The sequence below is a fragment of the Nuphar pumila genome, chromosome 2 (assembly GCF_984573655.1).
Source record: "Nuphar pumila chromosome 2, dmNupPumi1.hap1.1, whole genome shotgun sequence".
Taxonomy (NCBI): domain Eukaryota; kingdom Viridiplantae; phylum Streptophyta; class Magnoliopsida; order Nymphaeales; family Nymphaeaceae; genus Nuphar; species Nuphar pumila.
The window spans coordinates 22,400,106-22,416,996 of record NC_143250.1 but is presented as its reverse complement, the minus strand read 5'-3'; the positions used below and the strand labels follow the sequence as shown (position 1 = coordinate 22,416,996).

Here is a 16,891-nt window from a genome sequence, read left to right as displayed (position 1 = left end):
TGTTAGTCAGTTACATTTATGACTATTTGGATCTGAATATACTAATCTAAGATAATCGGGTAGTGATCAAGTTGATAAGAATTTAAGAATGTTGCATGTGATAATGCATATTGATAGTGGGAGTATAAACTATGGTGAAAGTTTGAAAAGTAGAAATATTTGCTATGTTTGGCAAATCATGGATCCATGAATTGATAAATTTTATAGTACTCCAATAGTGTGCATGTAGACATGATGATGTCCTATGGTATGGTCATGCAAGAGTCGTAAGAACCCCATGACTATATGAGACCCACATTATGATGTATTCACTTTTTTCTTGATAAGTATGGACTGCATGTAGTAAATGGCGAATACTTAAAATAAATTATTCCACATTAAAAGTTATGATAAAATTTATGATATGATGAAAAAATAACCTAGTTTGCGAATAGCCTTATGATAGGAATATATCATAAAAGAGAAATTCAATTAGTGTATGTAAAATGTCATAATATCATGGCAAAACACATATAGTTATATGAAAAAAGTGTGATATATAATGCACCGATTATGATATAATGTAGGTGTTCGCCCCATATGGCCAAGTGGTCGATGTTGAATCCTGGTATGGATCCAGTGTGACCATTGGGTCTTATACATATAACCCTTGAGTCAAAGATGGATTCAAGTATTAAATTTGAAATATGGATCTAAGTATTGCATCCAAAATAGTGGGTTAGGAATCCAATGACCCACTTGAGTAGTAAGTCGTTGAGTTATGAACCACTGAGATAGTAGTGGGCCCTACATCACATTGGATTCTCAACATGTTTGAGAATCCAATGACGCTTATGTCCGAGTAACGGCTATCTAGGGGAGGATAAGTAACTCAGCCCTTGCCTCTGCAGAAATAAAGCTCGATAGTGAATTGTGGTGTGCGCAGAGAGGGTGGAGCACCATAGAAGAGAGAGGAAAGAAGGATGAGAAATTTTTGATAAACGGTTTTCTTCGTGGGGGATTTTCTCGATGCAATTATCGAGCTTTATTTCGACAGAGGCATGAGCTGTGTTACTTATCCTAATATGATGTGGGGTCATCACTATCTCAGTGATTTATAACTCAATAACTCACTACTCAAGTATGTCATTGGATTCCTGACTCATTATTCTAGATCTAATACTTAAATTCATATTTCAGATCCAATACCTAGATTCATCTTTGACTTACGGGTTACGTGTAAGACCCAATGTTCTCACTGATCCGTACCAGAATCCAATAGACTGGGCTTATCGAGATTTTCTTAGGAAAAGAGTTTCTCTAGAGAATAAGACTTGCATGGGTGAAGAATGTTTTCTTGACACGTCATCCATTCTTGAGGAGTCATTATTTTAATAGGTTTTTGGAGTTCTTGAGGGGGATCTATAAAGGCTTTAGTAGGCCTTGGTTTAGCCAATCCTATATGGAGGACTCCACTCTGGTGGTCAGGGAAGGATTTTGATAGATGCCGCTCTTGGTTGGGGGTTGATGGTTGACCATCACCAGTGATGTTTATTAAAATGGTCCAGATGGATCATATTTGAAAGGTCGGATTTGATCCAAACAATTTGCAACGATCAGATTCCAAGATGGGGTAAGGGATGAGTGGGACCTGCCTCGCGGTTGAAAGCATCATCATCCATTGCATTGATTTCTCACCCGACCCGGGGACCACCCCACCTCCCGTTCTTTCTAGGAAATTCTTCTAAAGGTGGGGAGGTCTTAGCTGGGGGTATTTTAACCTTAGAAACGTTCTCCCCACCTTATTTCCATCTTTAACGATGAAGGCCTGAATGGAGGATTGAAGATTCTGCAGGGAAGGAGGTGCCTGTACATTCCGTGTTTCCCCGGATATCTTTGTTTGATAAGATTTTTATCTTATAAATGTTTTCCATGCGTGAAAGGTTCCCTTGATTGTTTTCTGTTTTCTGCTTTTGTGAGAAGTTGACTTTGGAGTAAGATGGCATAGGTGATTGAAAAAGATAATTTTCATCCATTGCAGAGTCGAGCCGCATTTATTTGGAGTTGAAGAGCCGCATATATATGAATTTGGAGAAACTTTACCTACTTCACTTGAGTTGAGGCTTTGCGTTTCAATTCTCTCTGCTCTTAAGCTTTCAAAGGATAGGTCTTCTTCTTCTTGATTTCTGCTCCTTGCGCAACATAGTGGTAGCAACTGTTCGTTGGCAATGAAAGCGTTCTATATCTGTTATGGTTTTAGAATTCTAGTCTTTTGCCGCGGCATAAGAAACTCCGTCATTGTTTTTTTTTTTTCGAATTCTGGATATGCTATCCCCTGTTTGTTTTGGTCAAATAGCAGTAAATAGTATCATGTTACCTAAAAACTTCTTATAAATCTAGAACTGGTGCATGTTTAGCTTTGGATGGATGCAGCCACTCGTAGGATAATTTTGGAATTCGAATCAAGCTTAATGTTTCCAAAATTTCCAACATAGGATACTTTTCCTGACAGATGATTGCTTCCAAACAAGCATCCTTAGCAATTATCCACAAGATGTGGATATCAGAAAATTGCAATCCAGAGCACAGTAGATTCCCAACTTATCTTGCTTTTCTGAACAAATTTAGTGAAACCAAATACCGAGTTTTTATCCGTGAATGAATGCTCCGTCCTTTTGAATTGAAATCCGAGGACGGGATGAAAGATTAAACTTCTAAGAAAAGCAAGGACTGGCAGAGCCACGTTGTGGTCCACCCTGGCCCCGAATTTTTTTTTCATGAGTACCCATGTCATTCATAGAAGTTTTCGATGCCTTAGTCTCATCTTTTTGTTTTTGCTTAAAAGTGACTTTTTATTTCGGAAATTTATTCTCTTAAATATAAACCATGTTTTATGTCATCAATGAGTAGAAAAAACAAACCCTTTAATCCGGTCTTACCTACGGAGTTGTCCTCTAGTGTCTTGTATAGTATTCATGAGGAAAACTTGGCATTTTTCATTTTCTTTTTATGTTTGAGGTTAAAAGTTAAGTCTTGTAAATTTTGTTCGGACCTTAGAGTTAGAAAAAACAACCAATGTCATGTTGTGTGCACAGTGACAAACCTCGCAAGATTGTGAAAATATCACGAGAAATTACCTGAAATTTAAAAACGGTAATTTCTCATGATATTTTCATCGTAAACATAAATACAATGTTTTGAACATGATATTTATGTTTTTATTGGCTATTTATCATAAAAAATCATGTATTTTTTTTATTTAAAGTGTGTTTTTCTATTGGCTATTTGAATCAGCTTTCCTTTTTTTTTCACTGTTAAATTTCTGGCTCCACCAATGTAGTGGAGAAGAAAAAAACAACCCATGGTTTTTTCCTACTATTTGGGCTTGCTTCCCCGACACACCTGCTTGCTTTAAACAGAAGATTGACAGTGTGAAACACTGAGCTAAAACTTTAAGTGCTGTTTTTCCCCGTCTTACTGCAACTTGTTTTACTCGATTTCTTGTTCCACGGCTGATAGACCACTGTTAAAAGATTGAGTATCATATGATGGTAGTGTTCACTAGTTTGTGGACGTTTAACAGGTGAACTATCGAACGGACAGAATCTGGGAAATTCAAAAGAAATCTATCAAAGATATCAGTTGCTCTTCATCAAAATCTGGACACTGGAATACAGCATTGAAATTCTTTCAGACTCAAATCAGTTGATTTTCGTCAAAGCATCACTGTAGAGATGGCAGATTTAGTTAGTGGAGCAGTAGTAGGTGCTGTTTATGCAGAGATACAGCGTGCCATTCTTGAGGGAGAAGTAAGAAACATGAAGTTCAGACTATATCTTGATCGACTCAGTGGTACGCTGGAATCTTTGGCTCCTAGAGTCGAGGAGGCAAAGCGCATAGATCAGGAACTAGCAAGTGGTAGACGGATCAATCTCATGACATTGGTAAGGCAAAAGGAGATGGCTAAGCTGTTGGAAAAGTTGAAGAATGCCAAAGAGTTGGTTCTTGAGTGTTCGAAGTTGCCCTATTGGAAAGTTTGGAAGACAAACACGTATTACAAGAGACTGCTGGAGGTGGAAAACGACTTGCTAAGGTTTATGCAGGTGAATATGCAGACTGACATATGGGTGAGTATCAGGGAGGCTATGCAGCATACCATGGAGATGCGCATGATAGTGGACGCTTGGGGAAGGCAGCGGCAGTGCACGGTGGATGCTCGTGAAGAGTTGGTCAGTGGTCCAGAAGCAGCTGCAAGACGAGTAAGTGAGATCCCTCAATCCTCAACAGTTGATGTCCTTCATCAGTTTTCCACGGAAATACATACTATAATTGCAAGAACTCCCCTGCTTTTGTAAAGTTGACGACATTTTTATATTATGCTTATGTGAATTGTTAGTATGGTTAGAATAGAAATAATGAAACCATATTTTGGTGATCCGTTGATGAAACAGGAAGGGCTGGCAGTGGCCAGAAAGCAAGGAAAGCCAAAAACGGGAGCCGACGAAGGAACGGCGAAGATGCCAAAGCTCCGCAATGAAGGGGAGGGCAGTGGCGTCGGGAATGAGATAGAACTGCTCCGTCAAAGAGCTGCCTATTTGCGGCTGGAGGTAGCAGAACAGAGGGCTAAACTAGTAGAGGCCCAATTGTCTCTTGAGGAATATGAAAGGAACGGGCCAAGTGTCCCCGACGTCCTCGACTTCTCGCTGGCCGAGTTGAAGAAGGCCACCCGTAACTTCCACAAGGATTTCAGAATCGGAGAAGGGGGTTTCGGAATTGTTTACAAGGCCCGGCTCCGCTATGCAACAGTTGCTATTAAGAGGCTCTCGACTTCGTCCAAACAAGGGAAAGAACAGTTCCGACGAGAGGTAATTAATAGCTTGCTGGTCGTTGCAATCAAACAGAAATAAGACATTCTTTAGACGCTCGCTTCGTCTTTTGTTTTGTAATCAAACTTTTAATTGTTTTGTTTATTTTATTGGGAATTTCAGGTTGATGTCTTAAGCCGAGTGTCGCACCCAAATATAATCACGTTAATGGGCGGGTGTACTAAAGCTGAGTGCCTTGTCTACGAGTACCAACCAAATGGGGACCTGGCAACTCGATTGGGTTGCGAGGAGAGAAGGCGCACATTGACTTGGCAAGCCCGATCACGGATCGCTGCAGAGATATGCAGTGCACTCCTTTGGCTACGGTCGGCGAGGCCATGGAGCCTCTTTCATGGGGACTTAAAGCCTGCGAACGTCCTTCTCGATGCCAACCTCACTGCCAAGCTCTCTGACTTTGGGATCTGCCACATTGGTCGTGACATGAAAGTGGACGCTACCGACGATGATGTTGCATACCAAGAAGACCCAGTTCGTGGAACCTTAGGTTACACAGACCCGTACTATATTCGCACAGGCAAGTTCACGTCCAAGTCGGACTTGTATGGGTTTGGGGTGATCGTTTTGCAGCTGTTGACGGGGAGTGGCAGGCCATTCGAAATGACGGCACCATGGCTTTCGTCCTTGCCTGTGGAGGAAGAAGAAGACCAGACAGTGCATCCTCGTTCCACATTCGACATGACAGAAGCATCGAGTTCTTCTCTTGCTGAGGAAGGTGTGTTAGCGACTTGGAGTCGGAGAGGTTTGGATGGAATTGTAAGAGCGGCTCTATCGGGAGGTAGAATCAAATCGGTGATAGATCCGGTGGTTCAAGACTGGCCGCTGGACGAGGCAATGGTGCTGGCGGATGTGGGGCTGCGGTGCTGCCAGTTGGAGCCCAGATATCGCCCAAATTTGCAGACTGATGTTTGGATGGCATTACAACGCTATTATCATCGTGTGCAAGGCTTCTAATTAAAACAGCCATTGGAACGGTTTCTCTGAGACCTACTGTAGTACAGTTGTGTCTAGAGTTTGTTTTGCTTTCATCGAGTCTTGATATATTGATAAAATACCTTGAAGGGTTAGCCCATAGGTTTGACCTGTCGAGAAAAAAATGTGAATGAATGTAAATGCGAAAAACTTTCATTTGTTCACCTTCGTTGTGATTGCTCTTGAGTGATTACAATTTCTCTCTTCCTCTATTCTTTCTCTCTTTTGCACTCTTAGTTATCAAAGCTTTCACAGCGGCAAGTAAGCGACCAAAAGACTTGCGGTGGTAAGAAAGGACTGTCGCGCCACACTGACCTATTGAAGAAATAAGCCCGTGATAAATAGTATCAGAGCCCGTTCTCGAGCTGGGGTAGAGACTCAGGAGTCAGTGCCAAAAACGCCCCGACAAGCTACGATTTATGAGCAAGACATCATGGCGCACCGATACAACTTGCGAAGCACCAAAGAAAAGGCAATTGTCGAGGCTAAGGAGATGGGTTCACCTCGAGTTAATGAGCAAATGATCGCGGCCATCAACATACTGGTGGTTGAAGTAAATTTGCACGAGGATGCGATTTCACGTGTAGTTGAGTCATTCAGAGGATTGGACGTCGAGGTGTCGAGCTTGCGAGAGCAAGTAAACATGCTGATGGGACATGTTACTTTGCTGACTGCGACAGTGGCCACCCTGCAGATTGAATTTGAGGAGCTTCAGTTGAAGAACCACACTCTACAATGGACAGTGACCCTTAATGGCAGAAATGACAATAGGCCATCCATGATAGATGTGCCAAGGCCAACTAAATTTAATGATTCTAGGGATAACAAGGTTATAAAAAACTTTTTGTTCTAGGTGTAAGACTAATTGAACATTCAGAATGTATTGGCCGAGGATCTCAGGGTGAAGGCAACAACTCTCCTCGACAAAGATACTATAGCCTGGTAGAGACGAAAATACAGCGACATGAAAAAGGGTCATTGCGTGATTGATACCTTTGAAGCCTTCAAAAATGACCTAGAAAACTACTTTATGCAAAGGAATACACAATGACAAACTTATCAGATGGTAGCTGAACTCAAGCACACTGGAGCCTTGCAAGACTACATCAAGTCGTTTCAGAATCTCATGCTAGATATACCCAATATGCCAATTGAAGACAAACTCAATTGGTTTATTGTGAGACTACAATCTTGGGCACAGTCTGAAGTAAAAATAAGCAATCCACAAACTTTGGAAGATGCGTATGTGATGACCGAGCGACTAGTAGATACACAATACAAGTCCTTCACTCCATTGACTAAGGCTGGGAAGAAACCAAACCACAGAGGCAAGAAGGATTGGTGCTATAATAAAGGTGATGCATCGACCCAACACCATTCTGACAAAAAACAGAACTATAAAAAGTATAAAAATAACGACAACAAGGGGCTGGTTGTGACTTGTTAGTTCTGTGGCAAGAGACATATCGTTAAACAATGTCCAAAGTGTCTCGTGAAGGACGATAGACAAGCCAATAGAGTGTAATCAGAAAGTAGTGACGCCGAAGTCGTGTAACCAAGGATGGAAGCCATATAGAAGATCAATGTAGTTAAAAGTTGCGCAACCGAAAGCATGTCGGTTAGCAAAGAACTCATGTATCTAGAATTCATTGCAAATGAAAAGTCTATTACGACAATGGTAGATTCTAGGGCCATGCATAACTTCGTCTCATGGGAAAAGGCAGTGCGGTTGGGCTTGAAGCCTGGGCCAAAGCAGAGGACCATCAAGACGATAAACTCTGAGGCCAAGCCAATCCTTGGTGAAGCCAGAGATATGACAATCCAAATTGGGAGTTGGGTCAGCAAAGCCAGCTTCTCAGTGGTGTCCATAAACGACTTTAAAATGATTTTGGGCATGAAGTTTCTTTGCAGCCAGAATATGATGATGCTACCGAAGTTTAACTCATTGACAATCACGGGGCCAAACTCTACACACACGGTTCAGTGCTTTACTCTTGGAGGTAAGTCTTCAATGTTATCTAGTATGTAATTGAAGAAGGGTGTCAAGCAAGAAGATCATACCTTTCCCATCGCCATGCGCACTGAAGAAAGAAAGGTGAAAATAGTAGTGTAGAGTGATGCCCCTGAAACTGCCGAAGCGTATGCCACCAAGATGCGAAGTCAACCACAAGTTAGAGTTGACCCTTAGAGCAAAACCCCTTGCCATGGTCCCTTATCGCATGGGGCCATCTGAATTGAAGGAGCTGCACCGACAACTGCATGAAATATTGAAAGCAGGTAAGAGTGAGTCTTCAAGAGAAAGCCTATCCAAGATAGCCATGGGACAACAACCACTGACCCTGCACACTCTAGCTGCGCAGGAGAAGGGAAGGCCATCCTTTGCCTATTAGTTTGTTCAAGATTGGCATGAGCAAACCGAGTCGATAAAAACATTTTTGCACAAAGCGACCAAGAGGATAAAGAAGTGGGCGGACAAGCAATTGATCCTTGGTTCGATTACCCCTAGTTATGGTGCCAAAAATGGTTGAACCTCGTACTGACAAGCGAGTCCCATTCCTCAATTTTTTTTTGCATTTCAAAACAGAGGCAAGTTATTTTTAAAATCTTTTTCAAAGGTCAGTTTGACTTGCAAAAGTAAAATTTTGCAATGATAACAGGTTTGGCGACCGTGATGGGACCTGTCTTCGCCATATTAATCTTGTGCTTTGCTCTATTCAACTTGTTAAAATTGTATTCTAATAAATGTGAGGCTTATATTTTGCGAACCTAGGAGCCTAGAATCAAACTCAGTTGACATGGACTTCATGTAGACTTAGGCATGGTTTGGTAGGACTGATTGAGGAGGCATTATTCATGCTCACATAGACCTAGGTCAAATACAATCTTCCTCAATCTAGGATCTAATTGAAAAAAATGTTTGCTTCTCATAATTTTTTCAGAATTATATTTCTTTAGGTTATTAGAGCTAACTATTTTTCTTGCATGCTGATCATATTTCAAAAACAACCCACCTATTTTTACCTGGCCACCACGTTGCTGGCTTTCTTACAGAACCATAGTTCAGGATAAAGCCTCACAACTGAGCCACCTATTTGGGTTGACCTCCACTGCCACGCACCGAGGGCCATAGTCCAAAGTATATCGGCAGGCACTCAAGGATGTTGAAAAACATGAGCGTAGAATCGGAAAAATTCTTTTTTATGCCACATATATCAGGCCTCGGCTTGAGTATATCGACATAACATGATTGGATATAGATGATCTAAGCCTTAGAGTTAGAATTAGGGTCCTATAACTATTTCAATTTGTGCATTTAGATTCAACCTTTTAGGGAATGTTGTAGGCACATACTTGTTTGTGCAGGATCTGATTGAATGTATTTCCTTTTATTTTCTTATATTTTTCAATAATTTTCCTAAAAAACCTGGACGTTTTTCAAAATCCTTTATTTTCTATTTATTTTTTTGTGTTCTCTTTTATTTTTATAAGGATTTTATAAAACTCTGAACTATTTTTTCTCTATTTTTCTCAAAACTCCAAGCAATTTTCATCCTTCCTTTCTTTTGGATCTTGAATTTCCAGCTTTATTTTGATCTTGCCTGTTATTTTTCTTAAGAAAATTCATGTATTTTTCTCATGGATTTCGTTCCTGTTATTCGTTTTCAAAACCTCTTCACCTTATTTTCCAATGAATTCCCTGATCATGGCAGTAAAAAATTATCCACCCACCTTCCCTTTCGGGTTTACCTTAGTTGCATACTTCCTTTATCGAAGTAACAACACAATTATCGCAATTCCAGCGATGACTCAATCCCTGGTAATGAGATATCCTCCCAAAATTGTCAACCTGATTCTCGAATCTCATCCATTATTTTCCTTTTATCCATTTCATCAGGTTGTTGCCTTTCAAAAATTCCTTCCTTTCCTCATTCTGATCATCCTGTTTGTCTTACAGAGAGCATCAACATTGTTGAGTGGTTCATACTAGATTAGACCAGAAGATTGTACCCTATCAGCGCGTCAGCGATATCAACAACAAGGAAAAGATGAGTTCCCCAAGTTCGGTCAGATGACAGGGTCAACAAGGTGATGATGGCATCAATCCCATCATGTATACCATATTCTAGAAAATGATGGCCAAGATGCAAGCTGAGGATAGCTCAAGAAAGGTACCATCTAGGAAGAAAACTAAGGGTAAAACCATCAGGAAACACATCAAAATCGCCCAGAACAAGGTTCAACAGGATAGCAAGTCTGATGAAGCAGATTCAACGGAAGAAGATTTTGAAGAAGAAAAAGAGTTGTTCATTAAAGAGCCCGAATCTATTAACCAATTGAAGAAGCAGACCTCAACAGTCAATGATCCAATACAATTTCAATTGAAGGAAATGACCAGGACGGTCAAGGACCTACACGCTCGCGATAAGGGCAAGAAAGTGTACACCAGTGAGAATTTCTATGATGGCCTGAAAGGGGACGATAGTCTGGAAGATCTCCTCCGTAAATTCATCAAATTCGATGGGATTGGCGATCCCAAGGCTCATCTGACTATGTTCTTCGAGGAATGCAACCGATTCAAGAGAGACAATCAGGCTTTGTTCATATGTTTTCCATGTAGTCTGGAAGGCGCAATAACCAAATGGTATTCCAAGCACATTAATCCAATAGAGCTGCGAGAGTTTGATAAGGTGGTCAACTTTTTTATTGAATGATTCTTATTCAATACTGAGGCCTTGCCCATATTGAACCATCTCTGCAGCCTGAGACAAAAAGAGGGCGAAAAGGCCGGAGACTTTATTCACAAGTGGAGATCCACTTGCAATCGAATAAGGGATCCGATATCAGAAGGGCACGCATTGTCAGTGATCATAAATAATTTCTCCCAACCTTTGAGGGGCCTGATCTCTACCTTCCCAACGTGATCCTTTGTCGAATTAATAGAACGAGCCGAATGACTCGAAAATGGACATAGAAAATGGTGTATATGAGAGCCTCACGCTCTCGAAGAATAGCTCACATGCCAAGGGAAAAGTGCGAGCCACTTACGCAACCAACACCACGGGTCAAAACAATAGCAACAACATGAAAGGCAAAAAGGGTGATGCCCTCAAGCATGATAACAAGTCTTCTATCTCCTTGTAAAAACCAAGCACTCGAGAGAAGATAAAGCGTGACGGTTAGGGTTATGACCGCGAGTTCACTCCTTTAGATCAACCACTTGAGAAATTTCTTGAATACCTGCTCAAAAAGATATGATCAAACTTCCAAGGGTTGCCGATCCCCCAGTCACCCTAGGAAAATGGAAAGATCATTTTTGCAAGTCTCACAGAGCAATGGGGCATGATACTGAATGTCATTTTGTCCTCAAGAACATCATTCAAGACTGTATCGACAAATAGCTTTTTGTGGTAGATGAAGAAGAAGATCAACCAACCGTCTTGACCAAGCCTTTATCATTCAAGAAAATGACAATGCCAATGCTCTCTCATCTTGCTTTTGTCATTTTAAAGGGACAATGTAGTCTCATTTCTTTCCTTGATTTGTTATTCTTTTTTTAATGTATCAATAAATCGTAACTTAGCACCATCTTCATTTTGCAAAATGTCTTCTTGCGAGAAGTGACCTCCTTCAAAGTGCCTTCCGAATCAATCAAGAAGTGCATTGTCAATCTCTCTCATGTTATCTCAAGAAAGCATTCATCAAATATCAATTATTTATCCTTTCGTTCAATGTCTTACTCCCTTGTTATACTAGGGCATTTTTTTAAAAATTTGTCTTTACTTCAAAACGTCCTGTATGCAGGCAAGATCAAACAAAATCTTTCACCATCTATTTGCATTCATTTGCATCCATTTTTATCATTTTATATTAATTCATTTCCCATTCAGGATAAGGGATAAATCCTAAGAACCCAACAGTCATTTATGACAATTCCTCGTGAAAGCAAAACTGAAAGATTTCACATCACAATCTTTAAATATCTTCAGAGCGTTGATCTGCTTTTTTAAAATACAGTGTTTGTACTGGTGCCTTTTCAAAATCCAGTGTTTGTGCTGGTGCTTAATCAAAATCCAATTTTTGAATTGGTCCTTCTAAATCCAATTTTTGAATTGGTCCTTCCAAATCTAATTTTCGAATTGGTCCTTCCAAATCCAATTTTTGAGTTGGTCCTTCTAAACCCAGTTTATCACTGGTCCTTCCAAATCCAATTTCGAATTTATCCTTCCAAATCCAATTTTTAAATTAGTCCTTTCAAACCCAGTTTAGCACTAGTCCTTCAAAATCTAATTTTTGAGTTGGTCCTTCCAAACCCAGTTTAGCATTAATTCTCTAAAATCTAATTTTTGAATTGGTCCTTTAAAATCTAGCTTTCAAGTTGGTCCTTCTAAACCCAGTTTAGCACTGATCTTTCCAAATCCATTTACCCTGGTCCTTCAAAATCCATCTTTCAAGTTGGTCCTTCTAAACCCAGTTTAGCACTGGCCCTCCAAATCCAGTTTACCCTGGTCTTTCAAAATCCAAATTTTGAGTTGGTCCTTCAAAATTCAGTTAACATTGGTCCCTCCAAACCCAGTTTAGCATTGGTCCTTTAAAACCCAGTTTAGCATTGGTTCTTCAAAATCCAGCTTTTGAGTTGGTCCTTTCAAATCCAGTTCATCACTGGTCCTTCCAAAGTCGGTTTAGCATCGATCCTTCCATAAAATCCAGCTTTCGAGTTGGTCTTTCAATCAAATCCAGCTCTGCATTGGTCCTTTTATAAAATCCAGCTCTGCGTTGGTTCTTTTATAAAATCTAGCTTTCGAGTTGGTCCTTACAAATCTAATTTAGCACTGGTCCTTCCAAATTCGGTTTAGCATCAGTCCTTCCATAAAATCCAGCTTTTGAGTTGGTCTTTCAATCAAATTCAACTTTGCGTTGGTCTTTTTACAAAATCCAGCTCTGCGTTGGTCCTTTTACAAAATCCAGCTTTGCGTTGGTTCTTTCACAAAATTCAGCTTTGCGTTGGTTCTTTTACTAAATTCAGTTTTTATGTTGGTCCTCTCACCAAATTCAGTCCTATGCTAGTCTTGCCAGAATTCAACTTTTGAGTTGATCTTTTATCAAATACCGAGTCTTTTGAGGGTTCAATCTAGTCACAAATATATCAATCAGATGTCAAGCAATCTCTTTCACTAAGGATTTCAGGAGCATTTTACCAATTTGCTATTAAAAATAGTTGTTGATCTCAAAACTTTTATTTCACAAAGAATTGCCTCATATTACCTTCATTTTTCCTTCCAAAAGGATAAAGCTTTTATGAAGAAAAAAATTCAAGATCTTTTCTGTTGGTCAACGAAAAGGATGAAGAAAAATCCTTGATATGACTATCAAGGAAAATTCAATGATGTTGAAAAGCCATAAATGAATTGATATTGATCATAACTATGACACATTTTTAAAGACTATTCTTCTGTTAATAAGGCAGTGAAAATATCCTGAGCGCTAAAAAGAATTCACTCAATCTCAATATATCCTCAGTCGTTCAAGCTACAATTAACTATCTACAAAACGGATCTCTTAATCATCGTCAAGTTGAAGGCCGATGAATGAGTTAGACCTCGGGGCCAAAGGAGACTCAAATCATCTCCAAGTTAAAGGAATATATGACATGTCCTTCTAGAAAAAGTTTAAACCATCGCCAAGTTGAAGGCTGATGCGATTAACCTCCCAACAATCCTTAAAGGATATTTGATCACTATTACCATCAGAGAATTTTGATCCTAGAGACCATATAATCAATCTAATTCTTGGGACTAAAGAAGACTCAGATCATCTCCAAGTTGAAGGAGCATGTGATGTCTCCTTCCAAGAAAAATCAGAACGTCACCGAGTTGAAGGTTGGTGTGATGAAATTCTTGCCCAATCTCAAGAGATCTTACTTTTCAGGTCTCAAAAGAGTGTAAAAGATCATCAAAATACCTCAATAAAAGAGACAATATTATCAATATAATTTCTGGGACCAAAAAAAACTCAGAATATCTCCAAGTTGAAGGAGTATGTGACGTGTCCATCGAGGAAAAATAAAAACATAGTCAAGTTGAAGGCTAATGTGATGAAATTCTCGCCAAATCCCAAGAATGCTTAATCTCTATGTCTCAAAAGAGCACAAAAAGAACATCAGGGATAATCTTGGATATCAAACTGCCAAAATTGCCAAGAATTATCTTTAGTCAAGTGAAATTCTTTTATCAATAGCTTTTCATAAATTGATTTTATGATACTGAGAACAAATTCTATTTTTTTTATATCGAAGAAATGGATAGCTTCCTTGAAGAAATTGAACAACAATAATTTGAATTTGATTCTTAATTCTATAGAGTTAACCCAGTTGGAGGTAATACTCTAGGTAGAAAGTGAGAATATATTTTTGCACAAATGTGTTTACATATCAATCATTTTTTAATCAACTACAATTTTTATCTTATTGACAATCTTTTCAAGCTATTGTGACGTGAAGTGAGAGCTTGGTGTCCATTTTTTATATATCCTGGCATTGTTGTTATCCCTCTTTAGGACTTGATAACAGGAGTTTTCAATATCCTGCCCTTCTTATTTAATCTGAGCACCTGGGCTCTCAAATTCACATACTTTGCTATGTTCCCCACTGTCTCAGCATAGACAGTTCATTTTTTTGTTTTCGGTTCGAGGTCGAGCTAACATTTATATTCTTCAGCAAAAAGTCTCTTAAAAGCTATTCAATCTCAGCAATGAGGTGCCCAAGATCAATCCATTTTCTAAAGCTTTACGAAACCCCATTTTCTTCCTTTTGTAAACCACTCTCAGATTTATTGTGCAAAATCTGAAGGTTCCATCATGGTTTCTTCTTTCGAGGATTTTGTTCCCCGTTCAGGTTAAGGGTTAAGCCTTAACCCCGTTCTTCCATAAGGTATTTTCCGGTTCAGGTTAAGGGTCAAGCCTGAACCTCGTTCTTCCATGAGGTATTTTCTCATTCAGGTTAAGGGTCAAGCCTAAATCTCGTTCTTCCACAAGTTATTTTTCTCCCTTTCAGGATAAGGGTAAAAACCTGAATCATTTTTATAAAAAGACCATTTTTCAAAAGCTATTTAGTCTCAGTAATGGGACGCCCAAGATCACTCCCTTTTCCAAACCTTTTAGAGAATCCCATTTTCATTGCCTTCTTTGCAGTCCCTCGTTTTATGAGTTTTTTTTCATGGTTTTCTCAATCTGTTCTCTTGAGGATTCCACTCTAGCCTCCTATTCAGGTAAGGGCCAAACTTAAGCATAATTTTTTCACTCTTTTCTCTCAAGGACTCCATTCAAGCCTCTCGTTCAGGTAAAGGTTAAACCTGAGCCTCCTCTGTGAGGTATCTTCTTCCCATTCAGGTAAAAGTCGAGCCTGAATCTTATTCCGATGAGGTAAATCTTTTTCTCCATTCTCCATTCCATATCTACCACTATTACTGGAATAAATTCTTTCATACTCAGTCAGATTCTTCTAACTAAGGCATTTTTATAGCCCAAATTTTGTGTGTTTTTCTTTGCCACTAGGCTCGTCTTTCAACCAACTTAGTAGCAAAGAGGGCCATCTGTAAACACCCCAATTTTTTATCGTTTATTTTTAAACACCCCTTTTTAGCAGATGTCAATCCCCTTAAGAATCTAACCCTAAGTTTGTCCTAGTTTAGGTGTCATTTCAACCTATTTTGTCAAAAAAAAAAACCATTTTACCCTCTAGATAACCTTAGATATCTGTTAGTTAAAACCAACCAAGCTCATTTTTGAGTTCAGAACAATTAGAATATCAGTCATTTCTAGCTCTCCTGAGCTCACGATGAGCGAACCCTATTCATTTCTGACTACATTTGGATTGATTTATTAGAATTTCACTTAGGTTAGAACTTCAATTAGGAAAAGTAAAAAAGTTAGTTTCAATTAAGATCCTTTCATAGAAAATCACCCCTCTTAATTAGCTTTAATTAAGAGAGTTCCAGCTAGATCGGAACTCTCAAAGCCTAAACTTAAAAAAATCTATAAATAGGGGCTATTGGATTTCGACCCCCTATCTCTCTCTCACCTTCCCTCATCTCCTTCTTCCTCCTCCATCCTCCTCCATTGCAGCCAAGGTAGGCTCTCCTCTTTTCCTTCTTTTTTTTTACTTTATTTTTTATTAATTTCCATTAAAATAGCCATTGTCGCCCCCATATGTGAGCTTTTTCTTCATTTTTTTTGTTCAAGGGACCATAAAAATGATTCAAGATGATGATCTACTGATCATCCAAGAACTTTTACACATTTTTGATTTGTTAGAATCATTGAAAAAACATTTATTATGTTAAATGCTTGAAAAAGTTTGAGATTCAACCTTTCTATAGGTTGAATCCCTTTTTTTATAGCTAAATCAAAATTTCAACCGTGCTTCCCTAATTTTTTTTGTTTATTTCATCATATTTATGTTTATTTTAGTTGTTAAAGCATCAAATCATGATTCATTGCATTATTTACATATTTTTTTTATGTTTTTAGCATAAATAACCAATTTTATTTCATTCTAGGGTTTTAGATTCGTTATTTGCAAATCTGGCCGTTTGTTAATGTATTTATTTTGTTAGTTTATATTCTTTAAAAAATATAATTTTTTATGGTGAAATCATGCATATGCCTACAGTTTTTAATAAAAAAATCAAGATTTTTAGAGGTATATAACCCTGTGTTCAAAAATCAAAGTCGGAACCTATTTTCTGAGTCGGGAAAATGCTATGGAAATTCAAGAGCATCTTTCTGAGGTCATATCTCCCTCGTCCGAGATCCGATCGATGATCCATAAAATGAAGCGTATTCCTCATGATATCTACAGTAATCTTTAAAATTTTTATAAATTTCTACGATAGATTTATATGCTTCTTTGATCCAACAACAATGTCTGTGTTTCTTGGACTAACAAACCCTATTCAGGGTCTGTGTCAACTTGCCAAAACGATTTATGCTTAACCGGAGATCGTATAGACAATCCGTAAAAAGCCACAGATTTATATGTATGTCTAGTTTCAGTAGTATAA

At 38.9% G+C, this 16,891-nt stretch overlaps 1 protein-coding gene across 2 annotated transcripts; it reads left to right on the top strand.

Moving 5' to 3' along the window:
• Positions 1 to 1,684: 1,684 nt before the first annotated feature.
• On the top strand, positions 1,685 to 5,998 carry LOC149845017 (U-box domain-containing protein 51-like). 2 transcript variants are annotated; one of them, XM_089995444.1, is made up of 5 exons: positions 1,685 to 1,842; positions 2,021 to 2,146; positions 3,563 to 4,238; positions 4,431 to 4,844; positions 4,968 to 5,998. In XM_089995444.1, the coding sequence occupies exons 3-5, from the start codon at positions 3,714 to 3,716 to the stop codon at positions 5,814 to 5,816; spliced, it is 1,788 nt and encodes a 595-aa protein (XP_089851570.1). In that variant the 5' UTR covers positions 1,685 to 1,842; positions 2,021 to 2,146; positions 3,563 to 3,713; the 3' UTR covers positions 5,817 to 5,998. The 2 variants fall into 2 exon arrangements, with proteins under 2 accessions (XP_089851570.1, XP_089851571.1); XM_089995445.1 differs by lacking the exon at positions 2,021 to 2,146 and having other exon boundaries at positions 1,747 to 1,842.
• The last annotated feature ends 10,893 nt before the right edge of the window (positions 5,999 to 16,891 follow it).